At 41.8% G+C, this 18,516-nt stretch overlaps 2 protein-coding genes across 2 annotated transcripts; one reads left to right on the top strand and one right to left on the bottom strand.

Moving 5' to 3' along the window:
• The first annotated feature begins 565 nt into the window (after window positions 1-565).
• miox (myo-inositol oxygenase) lies at window positions 566-9,968 on the top strand. The gene is made up of 11 exons (XM_071927239.2): window positions 566-602; window positions 4,165-4,255; window positions 4,472-4,552; window positions 4,693-4,773; window positions 6,012-6,174; window positions 6,281-6,348; window positions 7,082-7,191; window positions 7,706-7,773; window positions 8,455-8,504; window positions 8,738-8,850; window positions 8,934-9,968. Exons 2-11 carry the CDS (start codon window positions 4,238-4,240, stop codon window positions 9,040-9,042), a joined length of 861 nt encoding a protein of 286 aa, XP_071783340.1. The 5' UTR covers window positions 566-602; window positions 4,165-4,237; the 3' UTR covers window positions 9,043-9,968.
• Window positions 9,969-10,043: 75 nt separating this feature from the next.
• lmf2a (lipase maturation factor 2a) lies at window positions 10,044-17,441 on the bottom strand. The gene is made up of 14 exons (XM_071927237.2): window positions 17,309-17,441; window positions 16,211-16,464; window positions 16,082-16,110; window positions 15,593-15,786; window positions 14,944-15,122; window positions 14,453-14,591; window positions 13,795-13,920; window positions 13,608-13,713; window positions 13,404-13,500; window positions 12,206-12,388; window positions 11,475-11,643; window positions 11,188-11,299; window positions 10,757-10,865; window positions 10,044-10,633 (listed from the first exon to the last, which is right to left on the bottom strand). The coding sequence occupies exons 1-14, from the start codon at window positions 17,400-17,402 to the stop codon at window positions 10,175-10,177; spliced, it is 2,250 nt and encodes a 749-aa protein (XP_071783338.2). The 5' UTR covers window positions 17,403-17,441; the 3' UTR covers window positions 10,044-10,174.
• Between the last annotated feature and the right edge of the window lie 1,075 nt (window positions 17,442-18,516).

The raw sequence follows: 18,516 nt of genomic DNA, 5'->3' as shown, positions 1-18,516 counted from the left end.
CAGATTACCACACCTTCTGGTTACCATCGCCGGCATCGTGTGCTTGTGTTTTACGTAGGCTACTACAGAAGATGTGGTAGCCTACGCCTCTGTCAGTAGATTTCTCCAAACTCCAGGAAGACACACAGCCTAGGTTTAAACTTTCGCTTTCATGGCGATTGCGCAAATAACAGAGGTGAGAGCTATTATCATGGCCTTTAACTGCACTATATAGTATAGCAATAATCCCTGAAGTTTGGGGTTGTCGATCCGTGAACACAAAAACAGTAACATTATTAATCCATTGTACCCTGCTGCGCCATCACATTACGTAGGACACGTCATGTTTTTGGATCAGACATGGCATACACACAAACTTGACATGTGGCACTATTCACTTCAGGCTGGTAGTTTTGACTACAAGGTTTACAAAAACTGACGATTTCGGCCATGAAGCCTTAAACTCGTAAGCGTGTGAATTGCCATGATAATGTAAAAAAGCGGAACATGACCCATTTGTAGGCGTGGAGAAATATAATTATCTGTTATAGTACAGATGTTCTATCTAGAGTCGCCGTTTGGATCTGCGAGTCCTGGGCTACACCCACACTGTGGTAAACAAGGTAAAAAAAACAAAAACTAAACAAAATCTAAAAAAAAATAAATTATAAATCTAAATCTAAAGGCTGTTTTGATTGGCTATGTTTTCAGTGCAGATCAGTGCCAAGTAGCCCAGCTTTTGGCAATGATCTGCCTTCACTGACATCGATTTTCAGATTTACGATTTTGGCGTAGACTAATTATTCTTTTCTTTGTCATGTTTGGACAAACCGCTTGTCACACTTAGTGAGCTGTTTTGTAAACATGAGGCTGTGATAGGAACATACGAGGATAAACTGTGAAAACTGCTGGAATGACAACTAGTAAAATAGCGTTTTCATTTGGTGATAGCCTACTTAAATACTGAAGATATCCGCAATATCCACAAACAGCAGTCTTATAAAAGCTAACGGGTACCTCGAAGAAAATAACAATGTGCAACATGTTTCCAAGTTGATTTGACTACAGCAAACTAGTAATACTGCAGGGACAACAGGGCATCATACTGTACTTGTGACCCTGTGGTGTGTTTAGGAGTCCAGTGTCACCTGAGGTTATTATGACACGAGACATACAACATACAAACTCAGGCTGACTCGGACCCAAGTTCCGTTTTCGTTTTTACGTACGCTGTTATGTATACTACGCTATTATGTTGCCAACGACAATAACAGCATTCACCAAGATATATTTGCGACAGTCGCCGTGAAAGCGAGACTAAAGTTGTAAGCAATGTGGTACAGTCCAATTTGTTTCGGGAGTTTTGTCGAATCTAATGACAGAGGCGTGCCGCACCTGCTGCGGTATAAGTAAAACACTGTCACGCACGCGCTTGGTAACCAGAAGGTGTGGTGGTAACCAGTTAAGCCGTAACATCCGCATTGATTTGAAAAGTCCACACGTATTCTGGTGCGTTCACATGCTGCTGGGAAGCTCCGACATGCGGGACTTCAAAATCGGCTGTGTGGGTGGTGTTGCTGGTGGATATAGGGCGGTAACCAGTTAAAGATGAACAACGGCGTTAACAGTGTGGCTTTGTTTACATTCATAATTTCACTAGTACAGACATAGAGTATGTCCTCATAAGATGTATGGACAGTTGTCTGATGATGATCCACTCAGTATGTACTTGTGACCCTGTGGTGTTTAGGAGGAAGTGTCACCAGCTGAGGTTATTTATGTCACAAGACAGTTCAAACCCAGGCTGACTCAGACCCAACATCCGTTTTCGTTTTTACGATTTAGTGATTGTTATTAGTAGGCTATTATGTTGCCAATGACAATAACAGCATTCACCAAGATATATTTGCGACAGTTTAGAGACTAAAGTTGTAAGCAATGTGGTGCAGTCCATTTTCTTTCGGGACTTTTGGCGGGACTTCACAGTCGGCTGTGTGCCGTGTTGGCGGTGGATATAACCAGTTAAAGATGAACAATGGCGTAATAAATTGCAGGCGTTTTAGGTGACCATGTCAGCTAACCCATCGGCATTATCATTTACTAGAATTTCCAGCTCATTAGAGGATTGCAACACAAGTAACATAGCTAGACTAGCTAGCAAGCTAACTTACCAGTCAGAACATGTGCACATGCTTGAAAATAGCATGACAAGTGTTGTTGTTGTTGTACTGGGACCCACGTACTCACTAGCGCTACTAGTGGCCGAAAACTCTGTTGTTCATCTTTAAGCTATAACACCTGGCATTAGACTAAATTAATATGCAACGATAAAGGATGAATATAAACCCGAGCAGGATGTTCACTGTGATGGATTACCTATCTCAAGCAAGTTTCAAGTCTCTGCAAGTTGATTTTTGTAACGCACTGAAATGAATGGAAACAAATGGCTGCCTGGAAGGTAGGAAAAACACATTCAAACATCTAAAAAAAAGTATGGTATGCTTTGGAAAATGGTCTGTATAGTGTATGTGAATTGTAGTAATTAGGCTAAAACATGCAAAAACAGCGGTATGGTCCTTTAAGGTTGTTCCACTAACACAAGACAGATGTAGTGCAGACAGGAGCTGAACTCTAGTTACTCCTCTATTCTCGAAAATGGACAACAACAAATAAGAGTATCCGATCATTCATGTTTGTTTTTTATGTGTCTGCAACTTTACCTCTGGCACACGAAACAGAGCAAATCCTTCATAACCAACCAACCACTCCCTATCACAACCAATCCCAAGCATTACGGAGGTAGGTAGGTGGTCCATTTGATTTAAATGTAGGGCAACTAGTCAGGATTATGAGAAATCACCTGGCAGACCCTGGTGTAAAGCAGATAGAGGATTACAACATGTTCTATAGATACTCATAATGCTAAATAAAAATTCAGCTATAAAACCGGTCCCCTTTTTTTATTTTGCTTTGCTTTATCTGTGTGTGATTATTTTATATATATATACAGTACCTACTGTATATATATATGGTATGTATATGACTGAGAAGCAGGGTTTGAAAGTGCTGCTTTTTCCATGAATAAAAATACATGTTAAAAAACCTGATTTAAGTGAAAAAAAAATAAAATAAATAATATCTCCATGGTGAAAAACAACAAATTATTCTATCTTTCTAAGGTGTAATGTCATTGTATATCCTGAGTCATTCTCCACCAGCCAGAAACCTGCTGATCCTTTAAAAACTTTCTCTTCTCTTCTCAGGAAGAAAACGCCCACTTTCACATGTACACACACTAACACAAGACAGATGTAGTGCAGACAGGCGCTGAACTCTAGTTACTCCTCTATTCTCGAAAATGGGCAACAACAAATAAGAGTATCCGATCATTTATGTTTGTTTTTTTATGTGTCTGCAACTTTACCTCTGGCATACGAAACAGAGCAAATCCTTCATAACCAACCAACCACTCCCTATCACAACCAATCCCAAGCATTACGGAGGTAGGTAGGTGGTCCATTTGACTTGAATGTAGGGCAACTAGTCAGGATTATGAGAAATCACCTGGCAGACCCTGGTGGTAAAGCAGATAGAGGATTACAACATGTTCTATGTGATGAAGATACTCATAATGCTAAATAAAAATTCAGCTATAAAACCGGTCCCCTTTTTTTATTTTGCTTTGCTTTATCTGTGTGTGATTATTTTATATATATACAGTACATATACTGTATATATGGTATGTATAGGACTGAGAAGCAGGGTTTGAAAGTGCTGCTTTTTCCATGAATAAAAATACATGTTAAAAAACCTGATTTAAGTGAAAAAAAAATAATATGCTCTATGGTGAAAAACAACAAATTATTCTATCTTTTTAAGGTGTAATGTCATTGTATATCCCGAGTCATTCTCCACCAGCTCAAACCAGAAACCTGCTGATCCTTTAAAAACTTTCTCTTCTCTTCTCAGGAAGAAAACGCCCACTTGCACATGTACACACACACACACACACACACACACACACACACACACACACACACACACACACACACAGACACTGATAACACAGTCAGGTTCAACACAGAGAACCCCGTTAGCTGAGGCTTGGTTAAAGTGTGACTATCTGTGTTGACTGTACACCTGATGTACACTACAGGACTGAAACATTAGCCTTTAAACCAGCAGGATATATCCAGGCAGAAAGAGGGGAGATCGGCTCCAGAGGACCTGCACACCGCCAAGACTTCATCCACTGAAAATGACGACTATAAACATTGTATGTATGGCTGCAATACATACAGAGGCAACATTTTCCTATTTATAATTTTAACTTTGTGCAAAAGGTCTAATTCTGCTAATTGTATATTTCTTTTGAAAGCATACATACATTATGAGTGACTGGTCATGTAAAACTTGAGTACTTTTAATCTATTATGTTTTATGTATATATACTATATTATATTATATTTTTTCTTTTATCCATTAAACTCAGGGTCCAGACCCGTCTCTGGCACATCGGCCAAACTTGGAGCAGAAGGAAAGCAAAGATAAGGCAGATTATAGAAACTTTGAGGTTAGCACTCAACTCTTACTTCCCTGTCCCTGTTCATTAAAATATGCCTTGTCTTCATTTTATGATCCTGTGATGCTCTCTGTAATGTGTGTAACGGTGTGTTGCATGTGTGTGTGTGTGTGTGTGTGTGTGCATTTCAGAGTGGCAGTCTAATTGACCGTGTGTTCAACACATACAAGCTGATGCACACCAGCCAGACGCTGGACTTTGTCAAGCAAAAGGTGAGTGTTTCAGGAGAGCAACAGCAATAACAGCAAACACACACACACACACACACACACACACACACACACACACACACATTCAGGAACTTCTGACCACAAACCCGCAGTCTCACAGAGCTACTGGAACTCTTTACTTCCAATATTATATAAAATACGATGCGTGCAAACATTTCCAAAGGGTCATCCAATCCGCTTGAACGAAAGCCAAGAAAGGCAAAGGGCCAACGAATGATCACTCTGGACTAAGCATTGATCGCTTAACTACGCTTTCACTTCTCCCAAAGGTTACCGAGGGACACTTTGGTGTTTTGCAGGTGTGGCTCGGAGGAAACACAGCTGAGGTCGCCCACTTTGGGGCCGTTTTCAGGCCTGCAGCATGGGGAGTTATGGAGAATGTAGTTAATATCGAAAGAGGCGGCCCTTTTAGTATAATGAAACAGAATGTGGTAAATAGTGTCATTTAAGATAGATAAGATATACTTTTATTGTCCTGGTGGGGAAATTTGTCTTGGACTTTGTGTTGTTGTGTTCCTTAAAAACAGTTCCATACACAGCATGCATACAATCATGCATACAAACAATTTGACGTACATATTCCTAAACTACTGCACTGAACACACAACCTCTATAGCCTTTTACTGAGAAATTATTGCACAACCTCTTTGGCCACTTTTTATGTAATATTGCACAACCCCTGTAGCCTCGAATGACCTATGCTCCCCAAAGAGCAAAAGGGTTTAAGTCAAGTAAGTCCTGTAGCCTCGTACTACTATTCAGAATCTTAGTTGAGGAAGGCACAAATTAATTTTACAATGAGGGACTCTGTAACGTCTGCCAGAGGGCAGGAGCTGGTACTCAGATTGGAGAACATGGGAAGAATCAGACAATATTTTCTGTGCTTGTCTGATAACCGACCGCTTTGATTTTATCTGTACTGAGAGATGACCCTACCAAGCTGTAATCCCATACCTGATTATACAGGTTGGTAAAAATACTAGCATGTTCTACTTCTAGGTTCTAGGTTCTGCTCCACCCCATAAACTTTAAGTCTGCGCAAGAAATAGTGAGTCTCTGAGACTCTGAGTGATGGGTTCATTGTTTTTCTATTTGTATTTAATTTCTCTTTCGTTTCTCTTCACTGGACTCATGTCATTACTCACACATTACTCAAACAAAAACATAAACCACGGTTCCCATCGTAATCATGCTGTGTTGTGTCTCTCTCCCTCCTGCAGCACGCTGAATGGTCCGGCTGCAGCCACAGCCAGATGGGGGTGATGGAGGCCATCATGTCTCTGGACCAGCTGGTGGATGAGTCTGACCCCGATGTGGACTTCCCCAACTCGTTCCACGCATTCCAGACTGCCGAGGGCATCCGCAAAGAACACCCAGACAAAGGTACCACACACACAGAGACAGAGAGACAGATACACATACAGAGAGAGAGATCACACACACACATACAATGTCCAGTAAATATTCTGTGCTCACTGTTCCTCTCCAGAGTGGTTCCAGTTGGTGGGTCTGATCCATGATATTGGGAAAATGATGGCTCTTTGGGGAGAACCCCAGGTGAGAGATGGATAGACGCTGAGACACTTGGAAAATGCTATTTATAGGCTATGATATTTATGATATGATATAATTAGGGTTGGATTATGATAAGCAAGGCTCCATCAGTTTCTTCCTTTAAATCTCTTTTAAAAACACACTTTTTCAGGCTTGCTTTTACTTAAAGTCCCCATGAAACGGCATCTTTACTTCCTTGATTTGATGTATTTCCTGTTGAAACAGGATGTTGGGGTGGGACATAATGCAGTGAGGGATCATTCAAAAGTCTAAACCAATGGGATATGAGTCAGGGAGAGAAATGCAGTTTTATTTGATGGGAATGGCAGAGGGGCTGGATTGTTTAAAAATCTGTGATGGTTTTATTGGTTGGAATTTATACTTACGCCTACTGGTGCAGCATGAGGTCACCATGAAAGATGCGCTGTTTTCCAGGAAGTAAAAGTAATGGGAGTTCATTTCATGGGGATTTTAAAATGCGGTTCATAATACTGGTTTTATTGTTTTGTGTCTTGGTGTCCTAAACTTTAATTTCTTCTCATTACTTTTAATATTATTTGTATTATCACTATTATATCCTCTTTTTTTTCATGCGAAGAACTTTGTTTAGTTTTGATTAGTGGTATATAAATATTACTGTTGTTATTATTATTATGACAGACTATGTTAATTCTGATGGTGGTGTAGCCTGTGAGACCTGGTTAACTGTGTGTGTGTGTGTGTGTGTGTGCTGCAGTGGGCGGTGGTGGGCGACACTTTCCCTGTGGGCTGCAAGTTTCAGAGCTCCATTGTGTTCAGAGACAACACCTTCCAGGAAAACCCAGATGACAAAAACCCTGTCTACAGGTAGACTCGCTCAAATGTTACACTAGCCTTTATTTGAAGTGCTAGATTTGTATGTTTCTGGTTTGTGTAGGTCAGCTACTAGTTGCCTCATCAAAATTGTAGTCAGTAACATAATCCAAGGGCTTGCCCAAACCCAGTAATGTATTCTGATTACTTTGCCATATTTGAGGTACAAAGGTACAGATAAGAAAGAGTGAAAAATTACAGGGTTCAGGAAGGTGTAGAACACCTGCCGCTATCAAAATGGCTTTCTGAGTTTCTGGCTTTCACTTTAAAAGTATTTCCAGAGGTAATACTCACAAGTATCCGTAATCAGAGTTCATCAGTTTTTTAGGTAACGTAACAGAATACGGTTAATCTTTTTTGTATTTAGAATATGTAATGTCATTACAAGCATTGCATTACTACCCTACCTTGTATGTTTCATTACCATAATGATCAACAATACATAAAGGTTAGCTATGTGATGTACTGTCTCTCTCTCTCTCTGTCTAATGAATCTTCCTCTCCTTAGTACTGAATATGGGATCTATGAACCCAGCTGTGGACTGGACAGAGTCCTCATGTCCTGGGGCCATGATGGTAAGAGCCTCGTCAACTCATCACATCACATGAGGCCACAGACAACCACCGTCAATACACACCAATTTAGTTACCTCTGCAATGACTTTAAGGGGAATGCCACCCATTTTAACAGTTCTCATATGGTATTTCTGTGCCCCAGGACAGTTCAGTCAATGTAAACATGCATCACTCTTTCCTTAAAGCTAGAAACTGGAGAACTAATCCTTGAATTTGTGATGTCACTGGGATGTAAAATCTGGCACTGCTTCATAGACAACGAATGGGGTGATGACTTTGTTGACCCGAAAGATTTTTGTGTGAGTTCTTGCACCCAAATGAGGTTTAGGTTCTGATTCATACCTGTCATTTTGGTGTGACAATTTAATTTAGCATTGTATGGCTCCACAAAGTCATTGCCCCATTCATTATCAATGGAGCAGCACCTGATTTTACATCCCAGTGACATCACAAATTTTGACTAAACTGTCCTGGGGCACAGAAAATATCATTCATAATATGAATTCTTAAAATAGGTGGCATTCCCCTTGAAGTCATACATTAGGAAGTCAAATCACACAACGCAAACAGCCACTGATTTAGTTACAACCTCAGTAACCAAGACCATCTGTACTGTCATTGAAGTCATATGTGCCTGTTCATCTACATGCCTGTTGCCTCCTGTGTTATTATACCCAACAGAGTATCTCTACAGAGTTATGAAGTTCAACAACTGCTCTATCCCAGACGAGGTGAGTGACTTAATGTGTGAGAGAGTGATGAAATTAAATCATTGCATTAAAGTAGAAAAATCTTGGCATGTAAGCTGTAAAGTATTCCTGTGTCCCTGGCTGATCATGTACCAAGTGCTTGGTAAACAATTAAGAGCCAAACAGAAAAGATACTGCTTTTCTTTCCATATCCCTAGTGGTCACAGCAGGCTCACTCAGTTGTCTGGTATCTACCATTTTCCTGTCTCTCTCAGGGGTTGTACATGATCCGCTTCCATTCCTTCTACCCCTGGCACTCCCATGGAGACTACATGCATCTGTGCAATGACAAAGATCTACGCATGCTGCCGTGGGTCCGAGAGTTCAAGTATGTTATCTTCCTCTCTCTCACACCCACGTTCATCCTTTTCCCTGCTTTGACCTGACCCCGTACCTTCGCCCTGTCCACAGTAAATTTGACCTGTACACCAAGACCACCGACATGCCTGATGTTGAAACGCTGAAGCCTTACTACCAGTCTCTCATCGACAAGTACTGTCCTGGAACACTGAAGTGGTGACGCACGCAGAGCGCAACAGCAAAACTAAGCTTTGACAAATCATACTATCACACCTGATAGAGAAAATGATCACATATCTAGCATAACTATTCTGATGTGTTGTATACTTTTTAACAGAATATTTTTTTTAGCAAATTTCAAACATAAATGCATAAATATTAATCCTAACCAGAATCAATCATTAACATGTGCTAGCAATGTGTAATTTTCTCTTATCGGCGTATAAACCTAAGTATTAGAGAACATTCAGGGATTTTATTACTCACTTAAAATCAGTGACCAAAATGATTCATAACAAAAGAGACATTTTTATCTATTTTATTATGAATGTTAGAAAAACATGTTAAAAGTACTATGTTGATTTCTGTGATGTTTCATTTCTAATACTGACAAATGAAAAGACACATTTTGTGGAAAAAAAGGGAAAAGTGCAGAGTTGTACATATTGTACATAAGCAAAGGGCCAGTGATAAAAAGAAAATCCCATTTGCAAAAGGAAACACACATATATACACATGCAAACACACATACAACACACACAGAAGACAAGGACCAGTACGGAAGCTTATTCAATAACAAACAATACATGTATGCTCTGCTGATTGACCAAAAAAACGAAAATAACTGCCATATGTCTTAAATCCCATATTCCTCTGTCTTTTCATTTGACATGAGTCAATCCAGACTGGATTTGAACATGATGAACGGGGCAGGATGTGATGGCCATAACACTATATAGAGGCACAGCAGTGAGGAAGCTCAACTGTTTGAGCAGAGTTTCATATCAGAGAAAGATGAATTAAACATCACCTCAGCCTTTCTAAGGAACCGACCAGGAGGGTTTTCAAATCTGTCAACTATTAGGATAGATCTGCTACATTACTGGGCAGCACACAACTGTATGCTTACGATGTAGACAACTGATGTACTGATGTACAATGTACTGAAGTAAGGTGTAGATGAAAGATGGCAAATAAAATTGTTTTTCATAACTGGCTGATTAGAAAACACAAATCAAAAACTCCAGACAGATTTCTTTGGTCATTCTGGTAACAATTTATAAAGGCAGGCAGCGATAACAGGTAGCATTCTCCGGAAGGATTGTCTGCATCTCCTTCAAAATGTCAAACATTCACTTTCTCTTTCTGAGGCTGTCATTCTTTTCTCCCCTTTCTTCTTCCTCCTCATCATCATCCTCCTCCTCCTCCTCTTCAAACTCATCCTCTTCATCGCCAACAGTGTCTTTTTCTTCTCCTTTATCCACCTCCACCTCATCTTCAAAGTCTTCCCCATCCTCCTCCTCCTCCTCCATCTGTTGTTCATCTGACTGCCCAGTAATATCTGAGTAGCTGTCAGGTTCAGTCTCTGTATGATCGCTTGCAGTCATAGCGGACTTATCTACTACCGAGGTCTTTTGTCTTTCTGCGTGTTTGTTATTGTTTCGCAAACCCCGGAGCAGACAGAGGGCGGCGCTGCAGGCAAACAGGCTCCAGATTAGCATGGGGGCGGGAACACCCCTCACCTGGGAACGCACCCACCTCAAAGCCTGGTGGACGATGGCACTGGACACACGGCGGGGCGGTGATTTGTCCTACAGAAACACAGTGCGAGATCACCGTTAATCAATACTGGACTCAGCTGATCAAAGTTCAAAATCAAAATCAGTTTTAGAGCAGGTGCTAATTTCTGTTAACTATCCATGTCATGTATTTACCTTAAGTCCATACTGAGTGAGCATGCTCTCCAGGAAGGAATCGCCAAAGTGCACTGTGGGATAGAATTCCTCCACATAGACCCTCCTCCACCAACGCTGAGGGTATGAACTGCCAAACAGATAAGCCAAACAGTAAATATTCTAGTGTGTGTGTGGTGGCAAAATGAGGGTGTGAGTAAGTCTGACAGAGAGAAACATTTTTTAATTTAATCCACTGAGATAAAGAATTCCTTTTCCAAGGGAAGAGAAGGCAGTATCAAGACAAACAGAAAAGTTGCAGACAGCAATACAACATTGTAGCAGAGTAAAATACAATCAAAGTCACATCGAGAGAGCAAAAAGTAAGAGAGAAAGGGAGCGAGAGAGAGACAGCGAAACAGAAATAGAGAAACACAGAGAGACAGTGAGAGAGAGAGAGAGAGAGAACTGACCCGTCAGCCTTTGGTTCAGTGAACCAGTATTTGTAGCGGTGGGCTCGGAGGTAGGCAGGGGGCTGCTGGTGGAACGGATATTGAGATACATCTGACTGGATCAGCTCGATCACTGGAGAACACACAAAGACAAGCTTTCAGAGACGTGGCTTGTTCATTCTTTCCCTTCCAACAAAAATTCACTGCCCTCTTTTAAGGAGATACAAGAGTTACAGGGGATACAGCAGGGATAGTGAGTGAATGTTCCCTTAGCTCTGCAGTCAAAGACTCTGTTCACAGGTACATACCGTCTCTCTTGCCCTGCAGCAGTCTGTACATGAGGCTGGTGAACCACGGGGCCTGTGTATGGGGCCCCAGGGCAGCGAACCACATCTGCCAGTCCAACCTGGGCTGGTGGGGCGTCACCACAGCAGGAGACGCACTGAGGTTGCCTGGCTTATACATAAACTCGATCTCCTAAAAGGAGGGAAAGAAAAAATGACAAATTTAATTCACTGACATCAGTAACTTACTATAAGCATAGTAAGACAGTAGGTCTGCATGATTATGGTAAAATGATACTCCATTTTGCCAGATATTGTGATCACAATAGTCTCAATACTTGAGAAACAACATTGTTTTTGAACTTTTTGCATCTTCTCAACATCTTGACTGTTCAGCTACAGTGGGTATTCTAAATGAAATTATTAAATATTGCTACTGTGCTGCTATTATACAATTATTAATTGTGGAAGCTAAAATCATGATATACATGTATATACAATTAGTTGTACAGCCCAATTACACATAATATTGACTTGAGAAATAAGAGCCAAGCCTCCAAGTGACCATAAAGGTGTCACTGCAGGACTCATTCATGCCTTGATTGAGTGACTGACTTAATTTTAAAAAATCACCGCTGTTGCCCCATGTGGAAATGCATGTGGTGCAACTGTTAACAAACACTGTATGGAAATATATGTAACAGGCAGATTTAGACCCTCTGTTAGATCTCCGTTCCATGATCACTTAACCTCACCGTCCATGTGACTCTGTCGTTGCTTCCCTCGATGACCACCTCTGGCCGGCCGCCGACCCCGGTCATCCTCCTGAAAAGGCCGTAGGAGTTGACCAGCTGGTAGCGGTCCACCACCTCGTAAGCCCGGCGCACCCCCGGCCACAGACTGGCGTTAGAGTCATACTCCACATAGGTGAATGGCACCTGGAATAGAATAATGTACAGAGTCAGAAAGTGAGGACATGCAGGAAAATATTTTGGTGAAATTTTGCCAGCCATCGGCAGTGAGTACGGGAAAAAGGGCAAAAATGGTCAGGGCTGATTAATACTGAAATTCTGAGAGCTGCAGGGGAGGAAATGGATGAAACTACATGTTTTGCTGATATCAACTCTTTTCCAGCTAACAATTTCTGTTGAAATGATGAGTCATGGTTAACACCACATGCAGGCAGCCAACAGCAAGCTTGCAGTGTCAAGTCAAGGTCATTTATATATATAGGCCTTCACCACAAGCATGTCTCAAAGGATTTTACAAAGACTGAGCCTGCCTAGATATAACTGATAAACAATCAGTCACAGAGCAAAATGAAATGATGTTACTCATCATTTCAACAATGATGAGAATTATGAAGTCAATTAATCTGAGAAAAAGTTAGGAGTTGACCACGGCTCTCACTGTGCAACCTTGCAGCATCTGCAACTGCTGTAAAATGCTTAGGATAGAGGGTAGGCCACCTGAACAATTATCTTCTTCCTGATTGGATGATGCTGAAACTTTGCTATCAAAGTTTGCAACCAATAAAGCTGGGCTAGAAATTAAAAGGTTACTTTGTTTCAAATGCCCAAATCAAGCAAGCAAAGCAGGCAAAATTTGTCATGAATTGGCCATGATGGCCTAAAATTTGCCCACAATACAGTTTTGCCTGTTTATCATCACCTGTACTCAATGACGATGATCAACAGTGGAGGGTTTTTATCATAGAGGCCGTGATGCATGGTAGATGGACAATTTTGTGACAACTAATGTGAACAATAGTATTTTTCCCCTCATTCTATTTGTGTGCCTTATAGTCTATTATGTTATCTACATATTATGTTATACATTTTGTCCCATTTGTTAATTCACATTTGAGTTGAAAGCAATATTGCCTCAAAAGGTTGCCCATGTATTATCGGCTTTAGGATGTGAAGCTCAACCCCGGCCTCCGGCAGTACCCACCAGACTGACAGTGAACATGGCGGCAGCGGCAGCAGCAAACACGGTCCACTGGACAGTTCCCCAAAACCTCCTCAGGAAACCATGGACACAAGCACATCTAGAAAAAACACACATACTTAACGTTATTTGTACCTCTGTTGCTCACAAACACATCTTCTGTAACCAGGTAACTCCACAAGATGCCATATAATAAATGTACCATACCTGAACATAGCAGTGACCAACTCCCAGGTGAGAGAGAGGACCCCCATCCAGATAGAGGGGATAATGACAGTCTTCAGAAACTGGTTAAACTGGTGGTATGTGAACGCTGCCAGGACGGTAAATACAAAAATAAATAAATCTGAAAACACGGCAGAATACACACACAACTATTCACGCACATACATACCTGTCCTGGAGGACACGCTCTTCTTCCTGTCCAGCTGCAGGTCGAAACATACGATCGCTCCAAAGATCATAAGAGACCAGACTGCGAGCTCCACCAGGTAACACAGCCACGACACAAGCCTGGAATCTGATCAGAGCAGAGAGGGGAAGATGGTGTTCATATCATTTAGCTAAGCCAGAGTCAGCAAAGCATTTAGGCCCAAATTCAAGCTCTGTAAACTCTGAATGTTACATCAGGACAACTGTGCGTGTGTGTGTATGTTCAGACATATTTTCAGTTTAAAAATTCCAGACTTTTTTGTAACCTCAATTACTGGATTTGCAGATTTTGGTGGGTGCTCAATATGATGTATGCTGATTGTGGCTGGGCAATATGGCTGTCAGCTAAGCCATGTCACTCTCTAGCTGAACATTATTCTTCACTACAACAAATAACATAATATGTGAAACGACAGTGGGTCCCCAGCTACATAAAATGAACAGGCAATTGTGTACCTGAACTTAAAAACAATATTAGAAGCATACTAGATGGTTAGTTGAGTATCAACACTAGACTATCCAAATAGTATTAATTACCAATTCATTTTCCATACTTTTCTAGACATTCAAATCCTGTGTAGGAATTCTGCATATGTATACAGTATTTATGTTTACCATACCATTGTTGTTGGTTGTCTGTGCCTTGCGTAGCCAGAAGTTTACATGCTGGTCGTCCAGCAGAGACAGACAGAGGGCCAAGGTCAGCAGGTTGAAGAAGTTGTAGTTTCCAGACAAGATGATGAGCACTTGAAGTAGCACCTACACACCCCAGGAAGGAAAACACATAAAAATGGCCTTATATTGGCACAACATGTTACACACAACCCCTTGATAACTGTAGAGTTCACAGAAAATGTGTGAGGAAACAACGTAGTAGCACACCTTGCTAGCTAAGGATTAACAAATTGCACACAACTTTACACACAACTCACATTCTGTGATATGGGTTTACTCCTGGATTTCGAAACACAAATTAATACAGAGTCAAGTGCAAAAATTAGCAGGGACTTCAAAAAACAATTGTTATTCTCACCTAAATAGAGATCAGCTGGTTAACCAAGAAAAATAAAAATGATCGACATCACGAGAGAGCACCTAAATTTCCACCAACCTGCATGTAGAAGGCCCCCAGACGGAGCCTGCGCAGCGGGCTGAAGAAGAGGAAGGGCCCGGCGATCTCTATGGTGAAGGTCCCAACCACACTCAGCTTCTGCCACCACACTGGCAAATGCTGGGCAAACCAGGCCAGCGGAGTGGGGATACACTGGGTTTCATAGTGATATGTCAGAGCTGTTAAAACACACAATATAAATGCTTTGTTTGAATCCACAACATCAAATGAAAAATGTAATAAGAATCAAATATCACAGAGGCTCAACAAGAACAAGCAATGTACAAAACTGTTAAATTCCGACTGCATTAACAACAGCAGTTACAGATGTAAAGAGAGTTAAATTTACATTTTCAATTGCACTAACGTCCTTCCTTCATGGACACTCGCCCCTACACACACACACAAACAAACACACACACACACAAATACACACACAAAGATGCCTTGCATTCATATGTAATAGATCCCATGTGCAACCACTTTGCTTCCCTCCTTATAAGCATTTGATTTAATTCTAAAAGGGTCACAAATTGGTGCATGTGACAGCAACCTGTGTCACAATTCCTCTAGTAGTGTCAAGAAAAAGGGAATGAAAGAAAAAGATGGTGCAACAAATAGCATGTTTCTTTCCTCCATTGACACACACCTGTAAGGCCCCACCAAGTGGGACAGCGTGATGTGAGTTTGACCACTCCAGAGGCAAACATGAGTCTGAAGAGCAGCCAGCGGAGCAGCCAGAAGGTCACGCGATCGTGCTCTCTGACCCCTCGAGACCCCCTGAGCAACGTCAGTGGAGCAACGAGGATACAGAGGAACCCGGTCTCTAGCAGCAGGTTGTCCCTGTACAGCATCACACAGGAGGCGTAAAAAGAAACAATGGGGGTGAAAAATCAAGAAGAGAGAAAGAGAAAAGAGAGAGGATGAGGGCCCAGCACTGTCATTTAGTTTGTTGTTAACACTGTTGCACAGCAGCAGAGACAAACATGGCTATGATGACACAAACAGTGGGCTGAGGATGGCATAAATCCATCAGCAAACTGCCAAACCTCTTCATAGTACCAGTGTGCTAATTAAAAAAAATCATTCAGAGGGTCTACCAATCTTCTTGCCCTGTCATATTATCCATAGCACTCACCACTGGAAGTAGAGGAAAACCTGTCCCACCTGAAACAGACACAGAGGGCATGTGAGAGTTGGGACACTGCGATAGTAACTGGAGCTACCGGGGCCCGGAAACTGCGCAAATCCAATACTGCTGTCTCACCTGGTACAAGGACAGGTAAAACGCCCAGAGGCAGAAAAACACAACGCTGTCTCGGAGAGCCTCCAGCAGCGTGGCGGCGAGGCTCAGCGCGGCCCCGGCCAGGCACAGCAGCTCCATGGCGGTGTGCGTGTCCAGGCCGAGCCGAGGTCCCAGCCACAGCAGGGTGGGCGAGGACAGCAGCTGCTCCCACAGAGGCTTACCGCTGTACCGCAGCTGCCAGCGCGCAGGCAGCAGCCCATCATTGCCGTACAGACCTAGAAGTGGTACACATGCAAAGAAAGCATTAAAAATATATATATATAAATTTCTGTATTGCACACTGCAGTCAGACTGTTCAATCAGACCTGTTAAACAGACAGTTGGGGCAAGTGTGCAGTTCTAAATGAATAATAGGCCAAATAAGGAAATGTGCAATATTGTCATTGTCAATATTGACTTTGTTTTAATGGCTTGGCAGGGCATGGCTTTTCTTACAGTGATTTTATAGTGTTTTTTTGATATATGATATTATGTTTTTGCTTTATCTTGTGCATCCAATGTGCTTTGAATTATGTCTATAAAATACTGCTGACAAGCAGTGTAAAACTGTGAGCTTGAATTTTAAAAAAAAGTCAAAGTATATGCACATAAAACCTCCTTGACATGCACACGTTTTCAGTAATGCATTTCTGCAAGACTATCACCAGGATCATTGCCTGCCTCCCCAACTTAGACACACCAATTGGAAGTCTCATACTGTAACATCAGCTTGACTAACTAACTTGAGGAAACGTGTTCTGCTGGGTTTACTAAAATAAAGCTCACTCAAGTGGTCAAATATTAGCTGTTGAAGGTTTCTGGGCTGCTGTTACTCATAAGGGCGAAGGGTAAAGATCAGTAACTCTCTATTCAGGTGGTTGCATCTCCCTCTCTGCAGTAACGTATGTTGGCAAGCAGCAACAGGTCAACTCCTGTCTCTGCATCCCGCAGAAACTTCCAGACACTTCGCAGCACAACAAAAGGCGGACGCGAACAGGCAGACGAAGCGCCAAGTTACATGCTAACAGGCTAACACAAGCTAGTAGCTCTCTGACAGGCAGGAGACATGTCGAATCTCACCTGGCATCTGCAAGTAGAGGGAAACAAAGGCACACATGTAGATGACCGCCATGCACCAGAGGAACATGCGCCGTGGCAGGATGATGTGCCCCATGTCTGCGGACAGGAACAGTTGCTGCTCTCGCTGGAGACTCGCCGCTACCGGGACAACGACGTTTGTAGGGGGGACGGGAAGTAGGAAACAGGATTTCACATAACACCGGGAGACACGTAGCGACTTGGGTTGGGATTGTTGACAGTCATGAATTATGGTAAATGTGGCCGAACGGCCTCTGGATGTCGCTGCAACTTATTTGTATTGATGCTGCATTCACGTCATATGGGAAAAACCGTGGGACTGCCTTGACCGTTAAAGGCAACGGCTTGTTCACTTGTTTTCGTTTGAATTTACCAATTACGCCAGGACCAAAGTTTTCTGTAGCCTTTGGTTGCTCCTGATCAGCTTTTACACGTTTAACACACGAGTGACACACCTGCATTTTTTTTTACAGCTGACATGCGATGAAAATCATTAATTTTGTGAAATGAATGTAAAGTTTTTATACATTCTGTTGTACGATTTCAGGTGGTTGAAAATATGTATCTGTTGTCTTTCCCATGTGAATTGAATGCAGCACGATCACTAAACCTTGGGAGAAAATGATGACCACATACTGTGCGACAAGAAGCGGCTAGTCAAAAGCTGAGAAATGAATAAAACATACACATCAGACAGACATATCAGACATTCAAAAGTTTGATTTCGCTGTCACTCAGAAACAGACAAATCCATGTCCAGCACTTACCCTACCGCGCAGGCGCCACTCCCCACAACGCACGTGATGTGCGCGTGCATTGCCTCGACGTGACAGTGCCAAATTTTAGAATACATCTGAATGATTTGCTCATTTGCACTACTAATCCATGTTGCTTACAGCTGTGTAGTGCGTAAATTATAATGGTTTTTCCACATTTAGTTTTTCTTCAATAAAACAATGAAAAAAATCCCAATAAATAATCACTCTCAAGACAATTTACATTAGTCGGAGCACAAGTTGGAAAATGAATTGGAACGGAATTGCAGCTTAGACCATTAGCCAGGCTGACTCATGCACCTGTGTTAATATAATTCAAAATCAATGTAGATTGTTTGAGGTCCCCGTGATTATTTAATAAAGTAAATAAACACAAACCTATACCTAAAAGTAAGAAAAACAAACAGGTGCATC

This window comes from Centroberyx gerrardi, chromosome 4 (genome assembly GCF_048128805.1).
Source record: "Centroberyx gerrardi isolate f3 chromosome 4, fCenGer3.hap1.cur.20231027, whole genome shotgun sequence".
Lineage (NCBI taxonomy): Eukaryota > Metazoa > Chordata > Actinopteri > Beryciformes > Berycidae > Centroberyx > Centroberyx gerrardi.
Note: the sequence above shows the minus strand (reverse complement) of the source record. Positions and strands in the feature narration are given on the sequence as shown.